Raw genomic sequence first — 20,404 nt, 5'->3', positions numbered from 1 at the left:
CTTTTGAAGAGAAAAATGAAAAGGGAAAATTTCAGGAAGATAAGGAAAGATGGTCTCAAAAGACAGCTGAGAACATATCTAGACTAAGGGATCCAGTGTGAAGCTATAGAACAGAGGGATGGAGGAGAGAGGTGTCAGATAGAATCAAACAAGAAAGCATATTATATTTTGATTCTTTGATGCATTTGATTCTATTAAGAAATTGATGGCATTGGTGATAGATACATAAACACAAAGTAAATGAGAAAGAAAACTATTTATCCTAGAAAAAAAACTAATAGTTGGACAGTATAGGTCAATGATAAAAATGTCAATATATATAGTCATAATACTTAACATTGATGGCAAATATATATTTAACCAAAATTTGAAATAGCTCCATTAGCCTACTATCAGGATGAGAAAGGAGTTGATATATATGCAGTTAAAAAGGATGGGGAAGGTCAAACAGTGATGCTTCAAGTTTAAAAATAGCTAGGGCTGGAGAGATAGCTTAGTGATTAAGGCACTTGCCTAAAAAGCCTAAGGACTTATGTGTGACTCTCCATGTCCCACATAAGTCAGACACACAAGGTGGTGAAAGTGTACATGTCTGGAGTTTGATTGCATTGGCTAGAGGCCCTGGTGTACCAATATTCTTTCTCTCTCTCTCTCTCTCTCTCTCTCTCTCTCTCTCTCTCTCCCTCCCTCTCTTTCTTTCTCTCTCTCTCTTGCATATAAAAAGGTCAGTCTGTTGGGTTTGCCTCAAAAAAAAAAAAAAAAAAGTAAAAATATAAATAAGTTAAAGAGCCAGATTCAAGAGATGGTTTAGCAGTTAATGTGCTTGCTGGCCAAACCAAAGGACTCAGGTTTTTATTCCCCAGTACCTATGTTGAGCCAATTGCACAAGGGGGCGCATGCATCTGGAGTTCGTTTGCAGTGGCTAGAGGCCCTGGTGGTCCCATTCTCTTGATGATAGATAGATAGATAGATAGATAGATAGATAGATAGATAGATAGATAGATAAATAGATAGATAGATAGATGATAGGTAGACTGATATCTGCCTCTTTCTCTCTCTAAAATTAATTAATTAATTTAATTAAATATTTTTAAAGTAGAAATCCTAGTTAGTACCATTGCAGATTTATCACCCTGTTCAGTTCTTTGTCTAAAGCCTGCATATGATGAGGCATGAGTAAAGCAATTGAAATTTATTGAAAAAATGTGTGGCATTTCCCCACAGTTTCAGGGCAAGCATGCTTAGGGTTTCAGCCAACATACAAAGATGAGAAAGAAAGGAAAATACACCCTCTCTGAGTTAGAACTCAGAAAAGCAGGCAGGTTCAGCAGTGAGAATCTGAGCAATTGTAGGTCTTATGGCGGTTTAAGTGCATTGTCTCTTTAAGAGGAGAAACATTCCTCTCACCTCTTTAGCATGTCAATGGATGAGAGATGGTCTCTTGACCAGGTGACAAATAGGGTCTGTTGGATTAACTCATAAGGGAGGAAACCATAATCTTATGTTTTGGGTCACCTAAAATGTCATGTCTTCATCCAGGGCCAGAGGCAAAAAGCAAAGTAGCTTTCCCTCAACTATACCCCTGATATTTCCACTCTCCTTCCTCTCATAGGGCATTTTAAATACTATGGAGGAACAATTGGGATGTTTCAGTTTCTAATGTTACCAAGGGAACAGGAAGTTGGGTCTGCCCTTCAATGACTTCCACGACTAATGGCTACCTAGATACCTACCAATACCTTCCATGAGGCCCTGGTGTGCCAATTCTCTCTCTCTCAAACTAAAAAAGAAAAAATGATAAGTATGTAGACTTTCAAACTAATTCAAAGGAGTTGAAAATGTTTCCATGTACAGTGCTGAGGAAAAATGGAACAATACTGATAGATTAGGAACAAGGTAGCTTTTTATTTTTTAAATATGTAGTCAGTCAAAAGACCGAGGTCCAGGGCTGGACAGGTGGCTTAGCGGTTAAGCTTTTGCCTGTGAAGCCTAAGGACTTCCTTTGAGGCTCGATTTTCCCCAGGACCCACGTTAACCAGATGCACAAGGGGGCGCATGGTTCTAGAGTTCATTTGCAGTGGCTGGAGGCCCTGGCGCGCCCATTCTCTCTCTCTCTCCCTCCCTCCTTCTGTCTCTTTGTCACTGTCAAATATATAAATAGAAATTAAAAAAAATAAAAGACCGAGGTCCAAAGGAACAGGGATGTCACCCTACCCTGGAGAGACTAGAATTTCAATCTGATTCAGTCTCATCCAAGATGGCAATACTGAGCAGCAAGATCCTTCTTGATTTGAACTTGGCATTGAGGATCATCTGAGTTGGCTACTTAATTTACATAAATGAATGTACTCAATGTCTCTGTGTGAGATTTTTCCCTTTCTTTCCCTCTCCTGTCCCAACTGGGATGGGAAGAGAACTCCTCTTGGCTCACAAGCTTTTCTGGTTTTCCTTTTCTCCTGTTTTCCCTCTCTCTTAAAATAAATCTTTCATGACTTTCCCTTCTCTGCATATACATTTCTCAATTCTTTGTTAATTGTGGGCAAGATCTCAGAAGCCACTGCCTTGGTGGCTTGGCAGATTTGTTGATTCACAGGCTTGGGGATTTCTAATCGCACAACAATACTATGCTGTAATATTGCTTTACTTTTAAATCATGTACATTTTGTTCTGATAAAAATCAAACTAAATAACATTCTAAATATTTGTATACACTAAATATAATAAATACTCTTAAACTGTTGAAATATATCATTACAATAGCTTCTTAGAAAGTGATCTGGCCATATACGTTACAATGAACAAAGGCACAGACCCCTTGACTCTGCCCCTTATGTCCAGTGAGCCTTCATGAAGAACATGAAAACATCCGTATTGTGCATATGTAAAATCATTCAAACCTGAATGAAGGGCAAGATTTTTATTAGTTTATTTCAGCAGTGAGTCTGTGTTGCAAAGCCCTGAAAGTAATATATATGCCATTCAACATGGAATGTCTGAATAAATTGTGGTGCACTCACACTGTGCTATAGTTTGTGGTTATTAAAAAGTCTAGTTTGTGCAGTGAAGATGGTTCAGGACATAATGCACTTGCTATACAAACATGAGTATTTGAGTTCAGATCTCCAGAACACATGTATAGCTTGATGCTGTACTGTTAGCACCCATAATCGCAGCATGCCTAGGACAAGAAGAGATGTAGAAACAGGAGAATTGCCTGGAAGCTTGCTGATCAGCTAGCCTCTGTGTGTGTGTGTGTGTGTATTAGCAATTTATATAGATATATATTCATATATATGGTACATTTGTGCATGAAGTGACAGATACACAATCTAAAGCCATTTCTAGAACTGAGTAAAAATAAGCAAATATTACTTCCAATATTTAATTAAGCCTAAAAACTTTAAAAACCCTAGGAAGAAGCCTCATCTGTGCTTCACTCTATAAAGGATGCTGGGCATAGAGGCATCACTAACAAGAGCACAATGATATTCAAACAGCAGAAGTTGAACACAGAAATTGTTACCCAGCTAGAAACAGTTGCAGGCACAGAGGACATTTCCAATGGTGAGCCCCTCTGGAAGAGAGAGAGGCTCAACTGAGAGAATAAGTATAGGGATATGTGTAGCATATTTCTCCTAACATAACATGACACTTTTGTCAGAATTCTTTGTGCGATTTCTCTGCTCTGCAGTATTTATTATTGCATCACTTCATTCCTTGGAAAAAGCCATGTATCATCAATCTCTCTGCTTTATCTTTTAATTTATAAAATAGAAGAATAGAATTTTAAAAAAACCCAAGTCTAAACTTCCAGATACCCACTGGCCATGGGTCAGCTGCCCAGCATCCTAGCTCAGCCTGGTGCCTACAGGCCCTCCCCACCACAAATACACCAGTGTTGACAAGACCAGGTGAGACCAACAGAGCTTGCCTGTGAACACCAACTCATGAAGACTGAAGACCTATGAACCTGGTTCAAGCCATAGAGTTCCAGGGAAGTCATACACAGGACAGCAGAGACCTGGTACAACTTCTAGAAGATTACCTCAGCAACTTAGAGAAACTAAGATCAATCCCTTTTCTTGCTTGTAGCTTGTGATAGTCCATAGACAGCATGGCAACCCAATTCGGTACAGCCAAGGGCACCACTGATCATGGTGTGAACAGACATGCTGGTGCTCTCTGAAGCTGTTTTGGTAAGTAACAGGAGACCTGGGAGTCCCTCAGTCTGGTATGACGGGGTCTGGAACTCTGAAGCCTTACTTGGGTTCTACTTGGTTTTAAAACTCAGGGCTACAGTCAAAATTTTGAAAATTATCCTCAAGGTTAATGGAATGCAGTAGAAAAGCATCCTGAGATAATATGAGCTAATGACTTAATTTGAGGCCACGAAGGAAAATGTCATCCAGCCTAGGAGATGCCTTGCCTCAGTGTTTTTCAGAAAGACATTTCCCTGTTCTTCATGGGGCTACTATGCCACACAATAGCCTGTTATAGATCAAACAGGGGTAAATTTTGAATAATTCCTTCTATATAAGTCAAATTTTGACTCACTGTGACTTCTATAAATTGTTTTTGTTTATGGGTTAAAAAATAAATTTACTGTCTCCCCACCTGATTTTTTTTAGATATTATCTATCAATAACTTTTTATCAGAACTCCATGTTACTAATGAGAAATGTAAAACTGTGCAATGTGTGGCAAAGAGGAACTCAGCATTGTCTGAGAGCACAGTCCCGATCCTGACTTTCTTTGGTTCTTCCTCTTCAACTGATACATAAAACAGGAAAATTACATGTATTTGTGGGGAGCCACATTATCTTCCCTACTTAGACACAGTACACATAGGAATAAATCAGAATAAATGTGACTTTCTCTTATCTCTATCATTTTTGATGGTGAAAAGATTCAGCATCCTTTCATCCAGGTTTTTGAAACACACTTTATATTGTTATTAGCTTCAGTCACTATACTGCAAAGTAACATACAAGTTTCTTGTTCTTAACCAGAACTTAGTACAACTGACAAACAGTTTCTTTTGAACCAAAATAATTTCAATTATTTGTAATTTTTAATCCTACATTTTAAAACCTAATTAATGTTCTCATATTCAAGTTTCCACCAGACTCTATTGTTATTTTAAACATGTTAGGCAAGATCCCAGTACTATCATGATGACAAACTGAAAACTGGCCACAATAAGGTCATGGTCTCTGTCTTCTGCATTACTAGCTTAAGATGTGTGAGACATTATTCTGCTATCTCTATTCTTTTACCTGTATATGATATGTACAAAGATACATATGCACTGTCCTTTCCTTTTATCTTAACTTTGTAGTGGTAATCCATAAATATCACACTAATTGTCTGTATATAGCCTATAATTAAACAAAAAGGAAACAGAAATATTATTTCAAATGCAAAAATATGACATTAACAAAACTATTGACATTTGTTTTCACTTTTTAAAGATCTATTTTTATTAATTAATTTATTTATTAGACACAGAGAGAGAATAAGAATGACAGTGCCAGGGCCTCTAGCCACTGCAAACCAACTCCAGATGCATGCACCACCATGTGCATCTGGTTTACATGAAACCTGGAGAATTGAACCTGGGTTCTTAGGCTTTGTAGGCATGTGCTTTAACTACTAAGCCATCTCTCAAGTCCAGTTTCAGGTTTTGATTGAACTGAAACCAATATTCTTCTCTCAATTTTCTTAGCTGGATCATAGATATGAAATGGCTGTAAAAAAATTACCCTCTATAGGGCTGGAGAGATGGCTTAGCGGTTAAGCACTTGCCTGTGAAGCCTAAGGAACCTAGTTCCAGACTCGATTCCCCAGGATCCACGTTAGCCAGATGCACAAGGGAGTGCAGGCATCTGGAGTTCGTTTGCAGTGGCTGGAGGCCCTGGCGCGCCCATTCTCTCTCTCTCTGTCTCTTTCTCTCTCTCACTCTGTTTCTGTCATTCTCAAATAAATTAAAAAAAAAAACTTTAAGAAAAATTACCCACTATATACAAAAAGATGATAAAATTTATTTTTCTTGTCATTTCTGGCAAAATTCATTCACTGTGTGCAACCCCTCTGAATACTGGGTTATTGGAGAAGTATTTAACACCACATAGCAAAATTTCCTCAACCCCCATCACTAAGCTACACAGCAGCTGCTCACATTGATTCCTGCCTATCTTACCTATCACAGGAAACTTGAAAATTGAAAACATAATATTGCCTTATAGATTTTTTGGTTTCTATCAGCTTGCATCACACAACTGCTACATTTTTGGTTATCTGAAAATGTACAACTTCTAACCTGATAACTTATGAACATTAGAATATATTTTAGCATGAATAAATTCATGAATTATCTATTTATACATTCAAAATTTGTTCACTTATTCATACACTACACCTATGTGTCTGCTGTGAACTACATCTATACCTAGTACATAATCTACTGGATAGGTTAGAGCTGTTTTGTTTCTCATACAACTGTTCAGATTAATAGTGTCTCTTTACTCAGTGTGTTTTGGGGAGGATGAGAGGTGTGCAGACAGGGACTACGGATCCCAGGTTGGCCTTAACTTTACAGTTCTCCTGCCTATACCTTCCAAGTACTGGATCACAAGTGTGAGCCAAGACATTTGACTAGACAAAAAATGTTTTAAAAAAGGAACTGAAAGGTTCATAAGTTTGAGGACACCCTAAGGAGAAGAGAGGGAAGGAAAGGAAAGAGAAGGTAATGGAAGGGAAAGGAAAGGGAAGAGAAGGGATAAGACAGGGAACGGGAGAGGGGAGAGGAGGAAGAGCAGGGAAGAAGGGAGGAAGATAATTCCATTATGGAATGGAATTACAACTACATAGTAGCAGGCTTGCCTTGATGTATAAGACTCAAATTTGATTTCAAGAAACACACATACACACCACACACAGCTTATAGTATTTTATCTGTGTTTAAAAGCTAAGATATTTGGAACCCCTTTTTCCTTTTAAAAATATGTAGAATCATTTGGAACTTTTTTAAATAGTGGAAAGCAGGAAGGAAAATTTTGTTCAGTCAGTCGACATTAGGAAGAAGAGCAAAGGAGTCCAGTGAGCCCTTCCTAAAATTTGCCTTTTAATCTCAACATGAGGTTTGAGTTTAAATAAAAGACAAGAAATATCTAAGCTGTCACAGTTTATTCCACAAGTATTATTTCAAGTTATATCTTAGTTAAGAATATATCTTTCTATTCCTAATATAGTTTTTATTTCATTTTATACACACACACACACACACACACACACACACACACACACACATTGTTGTTGTTTTTTCGAGGTAGGTTCTCACTCTAGCCCAGGCTGACCTGGAATTCACCATGGAGTCTCAGGGAGGCCTCAAATTCACAGCGATCCTCCTACCTCTGCCTCCCGAGGGCTGGGATTAAAGGTGTGCACCACCACGCCCAGCTTTATTTCATTATATTTTAAGGTAAGAAAGATATATAAATTTATATAAACTGCCACTTAGTTAATACTGCATTGTACATTTGCTTTATCCATATGTATAGAATATTAACATAAATGGCAATCCCAAAAGGAGAGAGGACTAGAACAAATATTAGAAGAAATGATCTTCACAAGATAATGATGAGTGGAAAGAGATCTGAAATGGATAAAATAATGTTAAACAAAATGGATTTTATGAAAAAACTTACAAATGACCAAGAATGACATTGTATGTTAGTTAATGGGTCAAACCATCATAAGATTATAATATGTTATAATATTTATGTTTATGTATATACATTATATAATTAGCCTCACAGTACAAAAAACATTGGAAGCAAATCTAATGTAATCAAAAAGAAGAGTACTAAAATAAATTTTGGATCACTTAATAGTCATACAAAAAATATACAGAATACTAGAGAGAAAAATCAATTAGAACATGAAGAACTTATACACTATACACTAATTAGATCTACCAAATATATTCACTACACTATACTGATTACAGCAGAATACACACTCATGTCTAGGTCACATGAGACATTCTCTAGGAGAGATCACATACTATACAGTAGAGTAAATCTCAATCTCAATGACTTTAATAGAATTGAAACCACACTGAAGTATGTTCTCTGAACATAACAGAAAAATTAGAAATCAAATACATAACAAAATCACAAAATATGAGGAAGTGAAATATATATTTCATGCAATATTTTATGGAATGTATATATGTTGGTTTTTCGAGGTAGGGTATCACTCTAGTTCAGCATGACCTGGAATTCACTGTATAGTCTCAGGGTGGCCTCAAACTCACAGTGGTCCTCCTACCTCTGCCTCCCAAGTGTTGGGATTAAAGGCGTGCACCATCATGTTCAGCTAAAATAAGTTTTTTAGGAATACATAAGTCACTAAAACTTACTCAGGAAGAAACAGAAAATCAATTATATAAAATCATGAATTTTTAAAAAGACATGGATTAGCAATAAAAGTGTTTGCAGAAAAGATAAGCCCAGAATAAATTCTGTCAAGAATTTATCTAAGCATTAACATAAACTTTTCTCAAATTTGTCCAAAAATTGAAGAGAAATAAACCCATTATAACTCAATTTATCACCCCAGCAATAATTTCATAGCAGAGATATGACATGAAACAAAACCTATAGAGAAATATCCTTTATGAATGTAGTTACAAAAGTACCCAATAAAATTATATCAAAACAGACCCATAAGTACACCAAAAAAAAATCTATACTTCATTACCAAGAAGATTTATTCTAGAGTTTCAAGGATTATTTATACAACAAAAATTTATCAATATGAAATATCATACTCATAGAATACAGGGAAATTGCACAATCATCTCAAATAGTGACTGAAAAAATTGAATACATTTTAATTTAATTTTATTTATTTGAGAGAAAGAGAGATAGAATGGTATGCCAGGGCCTCCAGCCACTGCAAACAAACTCCAGATGCATGTACCTCCTTGTTCATCTGGCTTATGTAGGTCCTGGGAATCAAACCTGGGTCGTTAGTCTTTGTAGGCAAGCGCCTTAACTTCTAAGTCATCTCTCCAGCCCATGAATATATTTTTTAAAATATACAAAAGTATCCAACAAACTAGAAAGAACTTCATCAATATAATAAAAGGCACTTTGGAAAATCTCAGTGAAAGAGGTACTCAATGGCATAAGACTGGAAGCTTTTCTTCTAAGATGGGCACCAATGTCTGCCTTCAGATTTCAGAGTAGCCTTGCTTCAGAAGTTCTAGCTAGAGAAATCAGCATAAGAAGAGAAATGAAAGACATCCAAAATGGAAAGGGATAAACAAAACTACATCTATTTGCATATGGTATGTGCTTATATTTTTAAAGTCCTAAAGAATTCACACATGCACAAAACACTAACACTAGTAAACTTATTCAGCCAAGTTTCAAAAATAAGATGAACATATAAAATTCAGTTTTGTTTCTACATATTAACATAGCAATCTGATATGGATAATAGGAAAATAAAAAATAATTCTAGTTGTGATAATATGTAAATGAATAAAATATAGGAATATATTTAATTACAAATGTACTAATCCTGTCACTGAAACCCACAGAATGTCAATAGAAGAAATTAAAGAGGACCTAAAAATTGAAAAAAAGACAAAACATGTATATGGATTAGAAACTTTCTTCTTAGAATTAAACTATTTCTCATATTAATATAGTCATTAAATGCTTATTTCAATGAAAAATTGATTTTCAAAGCCATACAGATTTCAAGGTACCCATAGTACTTCAAGTCATCCACAAAGTTCAAGGACTCACACCTCCTAATTTCAAAACATAGTTGAAATCTACCACAATCAAAATAAGGTGGTTTTCACATCATGATAAACATGCAGGCTGATGAAACAGAACTGAGAATACAGAAAAAGAGCTCTCATATTATCGGTCAAAAAAAACCTGATTTTCAATAAGGCACTAAGATTATTCACTGAGGAAAGAATAATAATTTCAACAAATAATGCTGAAACAATTAAGTATCTATTCAAAAGATGAGGTTTGTGGCTGGAGAGATGTCTTAGCAGGAGCTTGCCTGAAAACCCTAAGGACCCATGTACAACTCTTCAGATCCCCTATCACCAAGATGTGCAAGGCGACACAAGTGCACAGGGTCACACCTGTGCACAAGGTGCCACATACGTCTAGAGTTTGATCCCAGTGGCTAGGGGTCCTGGCATGACAATTTTCTCTCTCTCACACACATATAAAAGGCCAGTCTGCATTGATCTCCTTCCCCTTTGTGCTGGTATCCAGTTCACAGGAAAACATCACCCTTGCTTATTTCGCCAGTTGTCCTTAGTTTCAGTTGGGCCCCATCTGAGGTATGTTGGGGCAGCTCTCTACTTAGGATCTGCATCTATCTGGAAAAGGAGATCAATGCAGAGAAAAATCAACTCCTACCAAATCAGAGACCCAGAGCCTCAGAGGCCCCCAACACCTCAGCACTGAAGCAGACCAAAAATGAACCCAACATGGCTCAGGGAAATCTTGCGGAAGAGGGGGCGGAAAGAATGTCAGAGTTACATGTTGGGTCATGATTTTCAGAGACATTTATCATACTAATAACTGGGGGCTAACTCCACAATGCATGACCCATTTTCAATAATAAGGAGGGTCTAATGGGAGGGGGTAGATCACAGATGAGCCTAAATAATGGTACCAAACTGCCTGTATTTACTGAAAAGAAAACTAATAAATTAAATTTAAAAAAAAAAAAAAAAGGCCAGTCTGTTGGGCTTTCCTCAAAAAAAAAAAAAAAAAGAGATGAAGTTGGAATTCTACTTTCCAACATATATAAAAACACTCACAATGTGAAAACACTGCATTAAAGTGCTAATACTTTAAAAGAAAAAAAGAAAATACATGGATAATCCCTATGCTCTTGGGTTTAGCAAGAGTTTTTTTTGATAGAACACTAAAAGCACAATCAGAAAAAGAAAGCAAAAGTGATCTGCTTATAAATTTTTTTAATGTGCATCAATAAACACCATCAAGAAAGTAAAAAGAAGGCTGTAGAGATGACTCAGTGGTTAAGGTGCTTGCCTACAATGTCTAATGACCTAGGTTCAATTCCTCAGTTCTCATGTAAAACCAAATGCACAAAGTGGCACGTGTGTCTGGAGTTCACTTGAAAATGCTAGAACCTCTGGTGTTCTATCTCTTTCTCTCTCTTTTTGCAAATAAATAAACAAAGATTTTTTAAATGAAAGTAAAAAGATAACCTACAAGATGGGATATAATGCTAAGGAATCATATAACTGACAAAAATCTCTGTCCAGAACAAAGAACACTTACAACTCAGAAGCAAGAAAAAAAGAGTAACAACAAACTTAAAATTAAACTAAAACTTGAACAGACAATTTTCCTCAGAAGATATTCAAATGGACAAGAAGTCCTGGAAAAAAGTTCTCAACATCATTATTCACTAGGGAAATGAAAATAGCAATGAAACATTATGTTTATAGCCATTTGATTGGCTACACCTTCTTAATGAAAATGACAAGTCTTGGTGAGTATGTGGCGCATCGAGGCCCTGATCCACCACTGTCAGGAATGTAAGATGGCATAGTTCTATACAAAAGAATTGGTGGCTTCTCAAAAATTATGCTGGCAATTGTCTTATGATCCACCAATTACACTATAGCATATTACCCAATAAATGCATGTATGTGAATGACCATAGCTGCACAATTCACAATGACCAAAACGTAGCAAGAACTAAAACATGTATCAAGAGACAGACAGATAAACAAATGTGTTATAGCTACATAATGGAGTATTGTTTGCCTACAAAGGAATAAGGTTATGTACTTGCTGAAATGTAGATGACCTGCAAAAGCTGGCTGATTGAAATTAGCCATACATACCGGGGTCAAATCCATGATTCCATTCACACAACATACCCACAGATAAATTAACAGAGATAGAGCCAGTAGCCAGGGGCTGTTGAAGATTTTAGGGTACAGTGACTGCTTAGCAGATACAGAATTTCCCTTTGGGGATGACGAAAACATGTAGGTAGAAGGGCAGGCTGTAGCATCATATTTTTGAATGCTCTAAGCTGACATTTTAAAACAATTACTCTTTTGATGACAGGTTAAAAAAAAGCATTTGGATTGATTTGTTATACAGCCTAGTAACTGTAATACTTATAAATTATATTCTCTTCATAGATGACTAAGGGATCAATATTATATATATATAATATTATGTATATTATATAATTATACATATTATATAATATATTATAGAAATATATTATTATGCATATATATTATATCATATTATACTAAGGGATCAATATTACATATATTATATAATTATATAATATATTTTATAAAATATATTATTATGAGTATATTATATATTATATATAATTATATGATATATGAAATATAGATATATAATATTGATCCCTTATATATATAATTTTGATCCCTTAGTCAAAAATTATGCATATATATATGCATATATAATTTGTTTTTTATACAGATGTTTAATGTTGAAAAGACTTTTCTTGCTCCATTGTATTATCTGCCTTTTTGTTATAAATTTTGTATTCTTTATTATGGTTTTTATATTTTGTTGAATTGATCTATTTGTCCTTCCTTTCACTAAGATCCAGATCAAATTATATTGATAACTGTAGCTTTATATAACTTGGGAGTCAAATGGTATAAACTCCCCTGCCCACCTCATATATGTCAGAATTGCTTTAATTAATCACCATGTTAGGAATTTACAGATAAAGTTGTAAATATTTCATTTCCTTGGGCATGAACCTTGTTGGTGATTAGGTATAGGTTTTATTTAATTTGTTCACCCATTCTCAGCATACCAAAATCTTTTTTTTTTTTTATATAGGTTTTGTCTTTTTAATAATTTTTTTTTAATTTTTATTTATTTATTTATTTGAGAGCGACAGACACAGAGAGAAAGACAGATAGAGGGAGAGAGAGAGAATGGGCGCGCCAGGGCTTCCAGCCTCTGCAAACGAACTCCAGACGCGTGCACCCCCTTGTGCATCTGGCTAACATGGGACCTGGGGAACCGAGCCTCGAACCAGGGTCCTTAGGCTTCACAGGCAAGTGCTTAACTGCTAAGCCATCTCTCCAGCCCACATACCAAAATCTTATCAATATACAATAGGAACAGGGTGTATTTGTCCAACTTTATTCAGTTCTTGCTTTCAACAATGTCATAATTTTCTGCATAGACAATTTACACATTTTCTGATCGAATTTGATGCTATTTATAAATACTATTTTAACATTTTCTTCATGGTTAGTACAGTACATAAACCTGATGTTTGTATATAATTATATACAGTGGACTTACTGATTTTAGTTGCTAATTTTAATGTTTTCATAATTTTTTGCATTTTATGTTTATACTGATGATATCCATGAATAAACACCTTGTAAATTTTCATTTGCAATTGTGAATTTTTTCTGCTGTCTAATTTCATTGGCTTTCATTGGCTATGACTTATACTATAATTTTGGGAGAGAAATTTACATACTTAATTTAGGTTGCAAAAGATAGGTATTTAATATTTCAGTGTAAAGAAGTTGGCTCTTAAAGTTTTGGTTTTGCACTTTCTTAAATTGGGAATATTTTCCTGTTGTCCTAACTTAATAGTGGGTTTTATCAAATATGTTATGTTTTGTCAAATGTTATCTTTCCTATTTTGAAATGACTTTCTTTCTAAATCTTTTGATGAAGTGAATTACACTGATTAATTTTGTTCATTAAATGAACCTTGCATTTCCTGTATCTGACAATTTTGATCAATATATTTCTGCTATTAATGTTATAATATTTAGGAAAAAAGAATTTGTTGCTACAATGGTTAATCATGATTGTCAACTGGATGTAACTGAACGTGCCTAGGAGATTATTAAGCATGGCTGAGTATGTTTATGATTGCATTTCCAGAGATGATTACATCAGTTTTATCATCCGATGATTAAGTCCTTCAATGGATTCATAGCATGATAGCATTATTGGGAAATTGTTTAAAAGTATATATGGTCCTAGTCAATGGGGAGTGCCTCCAGGGATCTGCATCTTTCCCTGGCTCTTTCATCTATTGCTTTCTATCTGCCTCTGGGCCACCATGATGTGGCCCACCATGATGGACTGACATCTCTGAAATCAAAAGCTAAAATTAATCCTCCCTTCTTTGCACTGTTGATGTCAGAAATTTTGTCACATTATTAAAATAATAACTAATAAGTTGCCTGAAGTCATTGAGATACTCAATTTTAGATTTATTTCTTGGAATATCCTCATTTTATTTCAGTATCAGGATGATAGTCTCCTAAAATAATTTGAAATGAAAACAGTAAGTACTATATTAAAGGAGTGTGATTTGGGAAGTTCTTTTTTTCAAACACAGTCACTGTTTGTGATATCAGAGTAGCATACTTACATAGCAGAAAATGTAAGAAGGGCAAAGGGCCATGGACAAATACACATTTTCAATTTTGCATTAAATATTGATAATATTAATATTCTGAGTAATCACAGTATTTTTAAATTATCATAATAAGTGAGATTTCAGCTTTTTTCCAAGGCAATTGCATTCTTTATGACATGATAGTTATCTTCCTTATTTAACTTAATTGCACATGAAAATGATCAATGACGTTATGACAACAGTATTCGTAGAGCTGGCCAATATTATTTCTTTACCTCCTCAAATGTTTTGATGCTGTGGTGAAACTATTTTGACTTCAAGTTTGTTTGTTATGTAGGAAACTGTTTAATGATGAATTGAATTTCTTTCATTGATGGAGGAAATCTATATATTTCCTTCAAAGAATTTGAGTACTATTTTGTACATGGAATTTATATCATTTATAAAATGTGTCAATCTTATTGACATAAAATTATTCAGAGTATCTTCTAAATATCTTCACAATCTGTTATAATGCTTACTTTTTCACTCCAGGTAGTAATAGTTTGTATTTGATAAGTTTTTCTCAGTGTTTTTAAAATTAATTTTCTCAAACAACCAACTTCTGACTTTATTGATTTTTCTGTATTGTTTTGTTCTTTTCTATTCAAATTCCATTTACTCTATTAATTAATTCTATTAATATTTTATCTATGCTATTAAGATGAAAACTGAGATCACTGTATATATGCTAATTTTCTTTTCTGATACAAGAATATTTAAAATTTGTATATTGGTGGTAGAAATTTCTTCCTGGTTATTGATGTAGTTTCATCCAATCAATTTATATGTTTAATTTATCAAAATGTTGTATTACTTTCCTCTGAGACTTTTTGCTTAATTCATAGGTTATCTATAAATATGTGTTTTGAATTTCAGTTCAAAATGTAGGGATCAAGGAAAATTTCTAGGCTGTTTTAAATTTATTCCTAAGAAAATATTTTTTCTTGTTAGAAAACAATTTATATCATTTCATTTATTGTGATATTGTTTACCTTTCTGAATATTCTACCTGTAATAGAAAATTATATATATTTTTTAAATTAATTGGACATAGCATTGTGTAAATATCAAATAATGTAAAGTACTTAATGAAGCCATTCATACATTCATATAATAATTTATTTTTCTTGTGTAGCTATTCTTTCTGTTTCTCCATTTAGTTCTTTAAATTTTGTATCATGTACTTAGAAACTTTCTTCTTGGGTCCACATCTCTCTAGTATGTTTTATTTAATAATCTTCAGTCATTAATGTGATAATCTCTTTTTATCTTTGGTACTACCCCTCAACATCAATTGTATTTGATTTGATGCTACTTTAGACAAAAAACCTTTTTATGCTCAGTTGTTAATTTTTGGTTGTATGTTTCTTCTTCTTAAGAAATTGGTCCTCTATTTATCTAGCAAAATACTTAATTTTAAATTGGAATGTTTGTCCATTTACAGTAAGTGTAATTATTGAGATGATTATATTCATGCCTACAATCTTGGTATTTTATTTCTATTTAATATTATTTTTCTTTCTTGTCTTTGTTTTGGGAAATTAATGATTTTTATATCTCACTTCATATATCTACTAACTTTTTATTCATGCAGTTTGTGTTATTTAAGTAATGCTTTAAAGATTATAATATGGCTTTAATATATCACAATTTATGTTTAAAATGCATGCTTCAGAAAATTAATATGTTTAATAATATATTTCTATTGAATAATCCTACATCTATTATATTATTATTATTATCATATATAGTACCTATACAAATTCTACAAATGTGTTTTGGTATTTTTTGAGACATTAAGGTTTCTTGCTATATTCTGATAGAAGTAAAAGTTATAAGTAGCCACACTGTGGGTAGGTGACATCCTTTTGCTAGCATAGAGCCTATATAGATATGTGGACTCCTGTAACTCCACTCAGCAGCAAATACATATTATAAAGTGAGTAATTATGATTATAAAATATCTGATATTATATTAGAAGTCCCCTAAATATATGAGCTTAATATTGGATAAGAGAAAGAAACAGTGAGCTAGAGATCAATTCCTGATAGAAGGGGTGGCTAGAGAACTGATTCATTTTTTTCTGTAGTCATTTTGCTTTCCATCTGGCCCTTCATGACTGAGTCTGACTATGTCAGGAGTGTTGAGCAGCCTATAAGTAAGACCTGAAAATTTTAAACTTGCATTTAATTTTAGACTTGAAGTTAATTTTCTATAATAAACTAGTGAAGCAGGATAATCTGATTACAACTATAATTTGCTATGAACATTTGAAGTTATTTAATTTAATCCTTACCACCTTTTGTTGTGGGCTTTTTGAGTACCATTATGTAGATGAAATGCAGAATTAATTTCAGTTCTTTTACAGATGACCCAGATTCAGATTCCAGCTAGTCCTTTTTTTCTAAATATTTTAAAAATAAAAAAAATACTTTCAACCTACTTCTTTCTGTGTTGAAATTAAAATCAAACATCTTACAAAAAACACAAAGAGCTGATATATAGTAACAGCTTTCAAGCTCTTTTGTAGGCCAAGATTAAATGGGATTTGGTATGGAAGAATTTAACACACTTCCATACATGTGAGAGTAACAGAGCACTGGATAAATGCAGTGGCTATCAAGGCATAGGGGAAGGAGGGCTACTTAGGGTAATGGGACAGAGAATAAGTACAGAGACTTCAATCACAAGTAAGAATGAGTAGGAGCTCAGGGAGATGTCAGGTGAAGGCATATTTTTATTTTTGAAATTGAGTTAAGTGTTTGGAATATAGATCTTCTTCCATTCTACTCTAAAGATTTAATTTGCTTTTATGTACTTCAGTAAATGTAGGTTTGGTCTGCTTTGAATGAAATTTAATGTTGCAGCTGGCCAGGGGAGGAAAGGGACCTGCTCCATGGAACTGACATTCTTCACATATGCATACATACTTATACAAAGTTATATTTTAAACATCCAGAAATGCATAAGAAAAGTTTGTCTTAAATTGCTACTTTTCCTTCATTTTCAGAACACAGACTTACAAATTCAAAAACTCTTAATAACAGACTTACATGACTTGGAATCTGGTGATGGAGGAGAAATATTAGACACAGCAAGGTCACTTTTTGATTTTTTAGGCTTCTTTGCATTTAATTGCCAAGGTTTATCATAGCTTCTAAAATCCCTTCTTGTTCCTTTAGGTTCTCCTGAAACAAACAAAATGTACATTAAAAAATAGCAATCAGATTGATACCATCCTGGTATGAAATAGGGCATCTCGTGATTTTAAAAAGGGCTACAAAGAGAAGCAAACTACAATGAGATACTGGGTTTGTAGATTTGTTTTTTCTGTCCTTCTGTCCCACCCAAAAAAGATCATGTTAAACAATCTAGCAAATATATCATTCTTATCCTTTGGCTAAATAAACATAAGAGACAGTAACTCCACCCAGCAGTTTAGTAAAGATCATAGAACTTGAAAAAATACTAGAAATTTCAATAAAAAGCATGATTATATATTACATGGCACTGGCACACAGACTGCCTACACTATCTATTGACAATTCTGAAACTAGAAAAAATTTAATGAACAGCAAAAATATTCCAGCAAAATGTTAATAGAACACATAAAAAGAATAGAGCATTCAAGGTACAGAGGAAATCATAATTTAAATGTTGGAAACTGCTTTGTTTTCCAAATACAGATAAAAGAGGATAGACTCTATGAAACCAAACAAAATCAAGGATATGAGATAGGCTGACCAAGATCTGATTAAAACATAAAGAAGAACTGACAAGAAACAAATGTACAGCCCACCGGGCTTGGTGGTGCACACCTTTAATCCCAACACTAGGGAGGCAGAGGAAGGAGGATCACCAGGAGTTCGAAGCCACCCTGAGACTACATAGTGAATAGCAGGTCAGCCTGGACTAGAGTGAAACCCTACCTGGAAAAAACAAAGAAAAGAAACAAATGCACTATCACATTTGAATCTGTGATCATTGCCAGAAAGAAAAAAAAAAAAAATGATTCTGCTAAAAATTGAATCAGAGACAGAGAGCACACTTCACTCAATAAACCTCCCGAGAAGAGTCAATACAATAATAATGGCACTGTCAGATGAAAAGTGAGAAATGAGGTGCAGTAAAGGAAACTCAATGTGCAAAGAAATTGTGTTCCTAAAAGAATCTGCGAGAGTTTTGGATGTAAAAAGTAAAGACAAGTATCTGCATGTATTCAGGAAAAGGAATTACTTTTCACTCCTAAGTGGGAAGAATAAGGCTATTTTGAGCTTGCTCCTTCACAATATTGAATGATAGCTGTGTAAACTTGTTATGTCCAGAAGAGTATCATCTATGTTTTCAGAAAGTAGTATACCTTTATTGTTGGATGGTTGAGACATTTCCTAACTAATTAGAAACTGCACAAACTCGCAATTGCAATCAAGGTTAAAGAGGGCATCATTGACCACCTTCGAAACCATCTTCTCTTTGGTTATGCTCATGTCAAATAACTATCTGCTTTCCCTGTTCTTCCTGCTACATCTTCCCTCTAAAATGTTTCCTCTTCTCTGGGCCAAACTTTCACATAAACAAACGTTTCCCCATTTCTGACCACTTCTATTGCTTGTGTTAACATGCACCTCATTTTATTTTTCTTTCAGAGATCTCACACGTAACCAAAACTCTCTACTGTGGGAAATGCTCCTCTTTACACTGATCACTACTCCTTTTTATTACTGTATTTCTGCCTCTAATTTCTCCCACTCCTGGTTTAGACTTTTCCACAGTCTCTCCTATACTGACAGCCTGAATGAAACTCTAGTGAGCTGTAGAAATTTACACAAACCATATTCCTCAGACTTTCTTGCCCTCTTCAACCTTGAGGCGTTTCAGTTCTCTGAAATAGCAGACACCCCCCTACCCAATCTTTACATTCTTTAGATTTTTTTTGCCTCCAATGCCTTAATGTCAAATATTTACCAGCTCCCAGCCCTAATGGATATCTCTTGTTTTTGCTGCATTGGCCTCTTCCGGGCACTTGGTTGTCTGATTGGGGTCCCATGTCTAAGTCTCTTTTGAACTCCCTCATTGTCCGTCATAACCAGGTCTGGGATTTCATGCCCTGCAGTTTACTAAATAGTAATACTTACTGTTTTACAAAATTCACCTTCCATTCCCCACTTTTGCCCTAGTAGCACAACCATATTCTCAAACAGTCCCTAAAGCTTTTTTTTTTTTTCTTTCTATACAGTAGTTCTAGGCTCTTCTAGAGAAAATCACTTACTTGATGTGGTTTATTGTGAGTTTTTTTTAATTATTTTATTTTTGAGAGACACAGAGAGAGAAAGAGACAGAGAGAGAGAGAGAATGGGGGAGCCAGGGCCTTTCAGCCGCTGTGACTGAATTCCAGACATGTCTGCACCGTGCTACCTTGCATGTTTCCATCACTGCATCTGGCCACATGGTACCTGGAAATTTGAACTTGCATTCTTAGATTTGCAGGCAAGGACCTTAACCACTAACCATCTCCCCAGCCCCATTTTACCATGATTTTTAATAATTAACTCATGGCCTTTTATGCCTTGGAACTACTTAACAATCTCTTGTACTATTTCTCTTGCCAACTCTTATTTCTTGTCTCTTGGTGATTTTTCAGAATTGGATTCACTTCCCTTATTTGATCCCCATTCTTCTTAAGCAGTCTCACCTCTTAATAAACAAGTAAATTCAGAACACCTGGAGTAATTTTATATACCCTTTAATACTCCCTCCCTTGAATGACAGAATTTTTTATTTGCTTCTGTATAATAAAATATGACAAAATTACAGGCCTATCAAGGTCATGATTACATTATATCATATAAATTCTATTTCATCATATTTCCTGGATTTTAA

At 34.5% G+C, this 20,404-nt stretch overlaps 1 protein-coding gene across 9 annotated transcripts in view; it reads right to left on the bottom strand.

Annotated features, from left to right (window-relative positions):
* Positions 1-20,404, bottom strand: part of C2H8orf34 (chromosome 2 C8orf34 homolog) — a 420,783-nt gene that overhangs the window by 323,221 nt on the left and 77,158 nt on the right. For all 9 annotated transcript variants that reach the window (XM_045144297.1, XM_045144298.1, XM_045144295.1 and 6 more), the window contains one exon: positions 17,578-17,712. In XM_045144297.1, the coding sequence (XP_045000232.1) occupies positions 17,578-17,712 (135 nt within the window). The remainder of the gene's footprint in view (positions 1-17,577; positions 17,713-20,404) is intronic.

The sequence above is a fragment of the Jaculus jaculus genome, chromosome 2, assembly GCF_020740685.1.
Source record: "Jaculus jaculus isolate mJacJac1 chromosome 2, mJacJac1.mat.Y.cur, whole genome shotgun sequence".
Taxonomy (NCBI): Eukaryota; Metazoa; Chordata; class Mammalia; order Rodentia; family Dipodidae; genus Jaculus; species Jaculus jaculus.
This window is presented reverse-complemented; position numbering and strand designations above follow the sequence as displayed.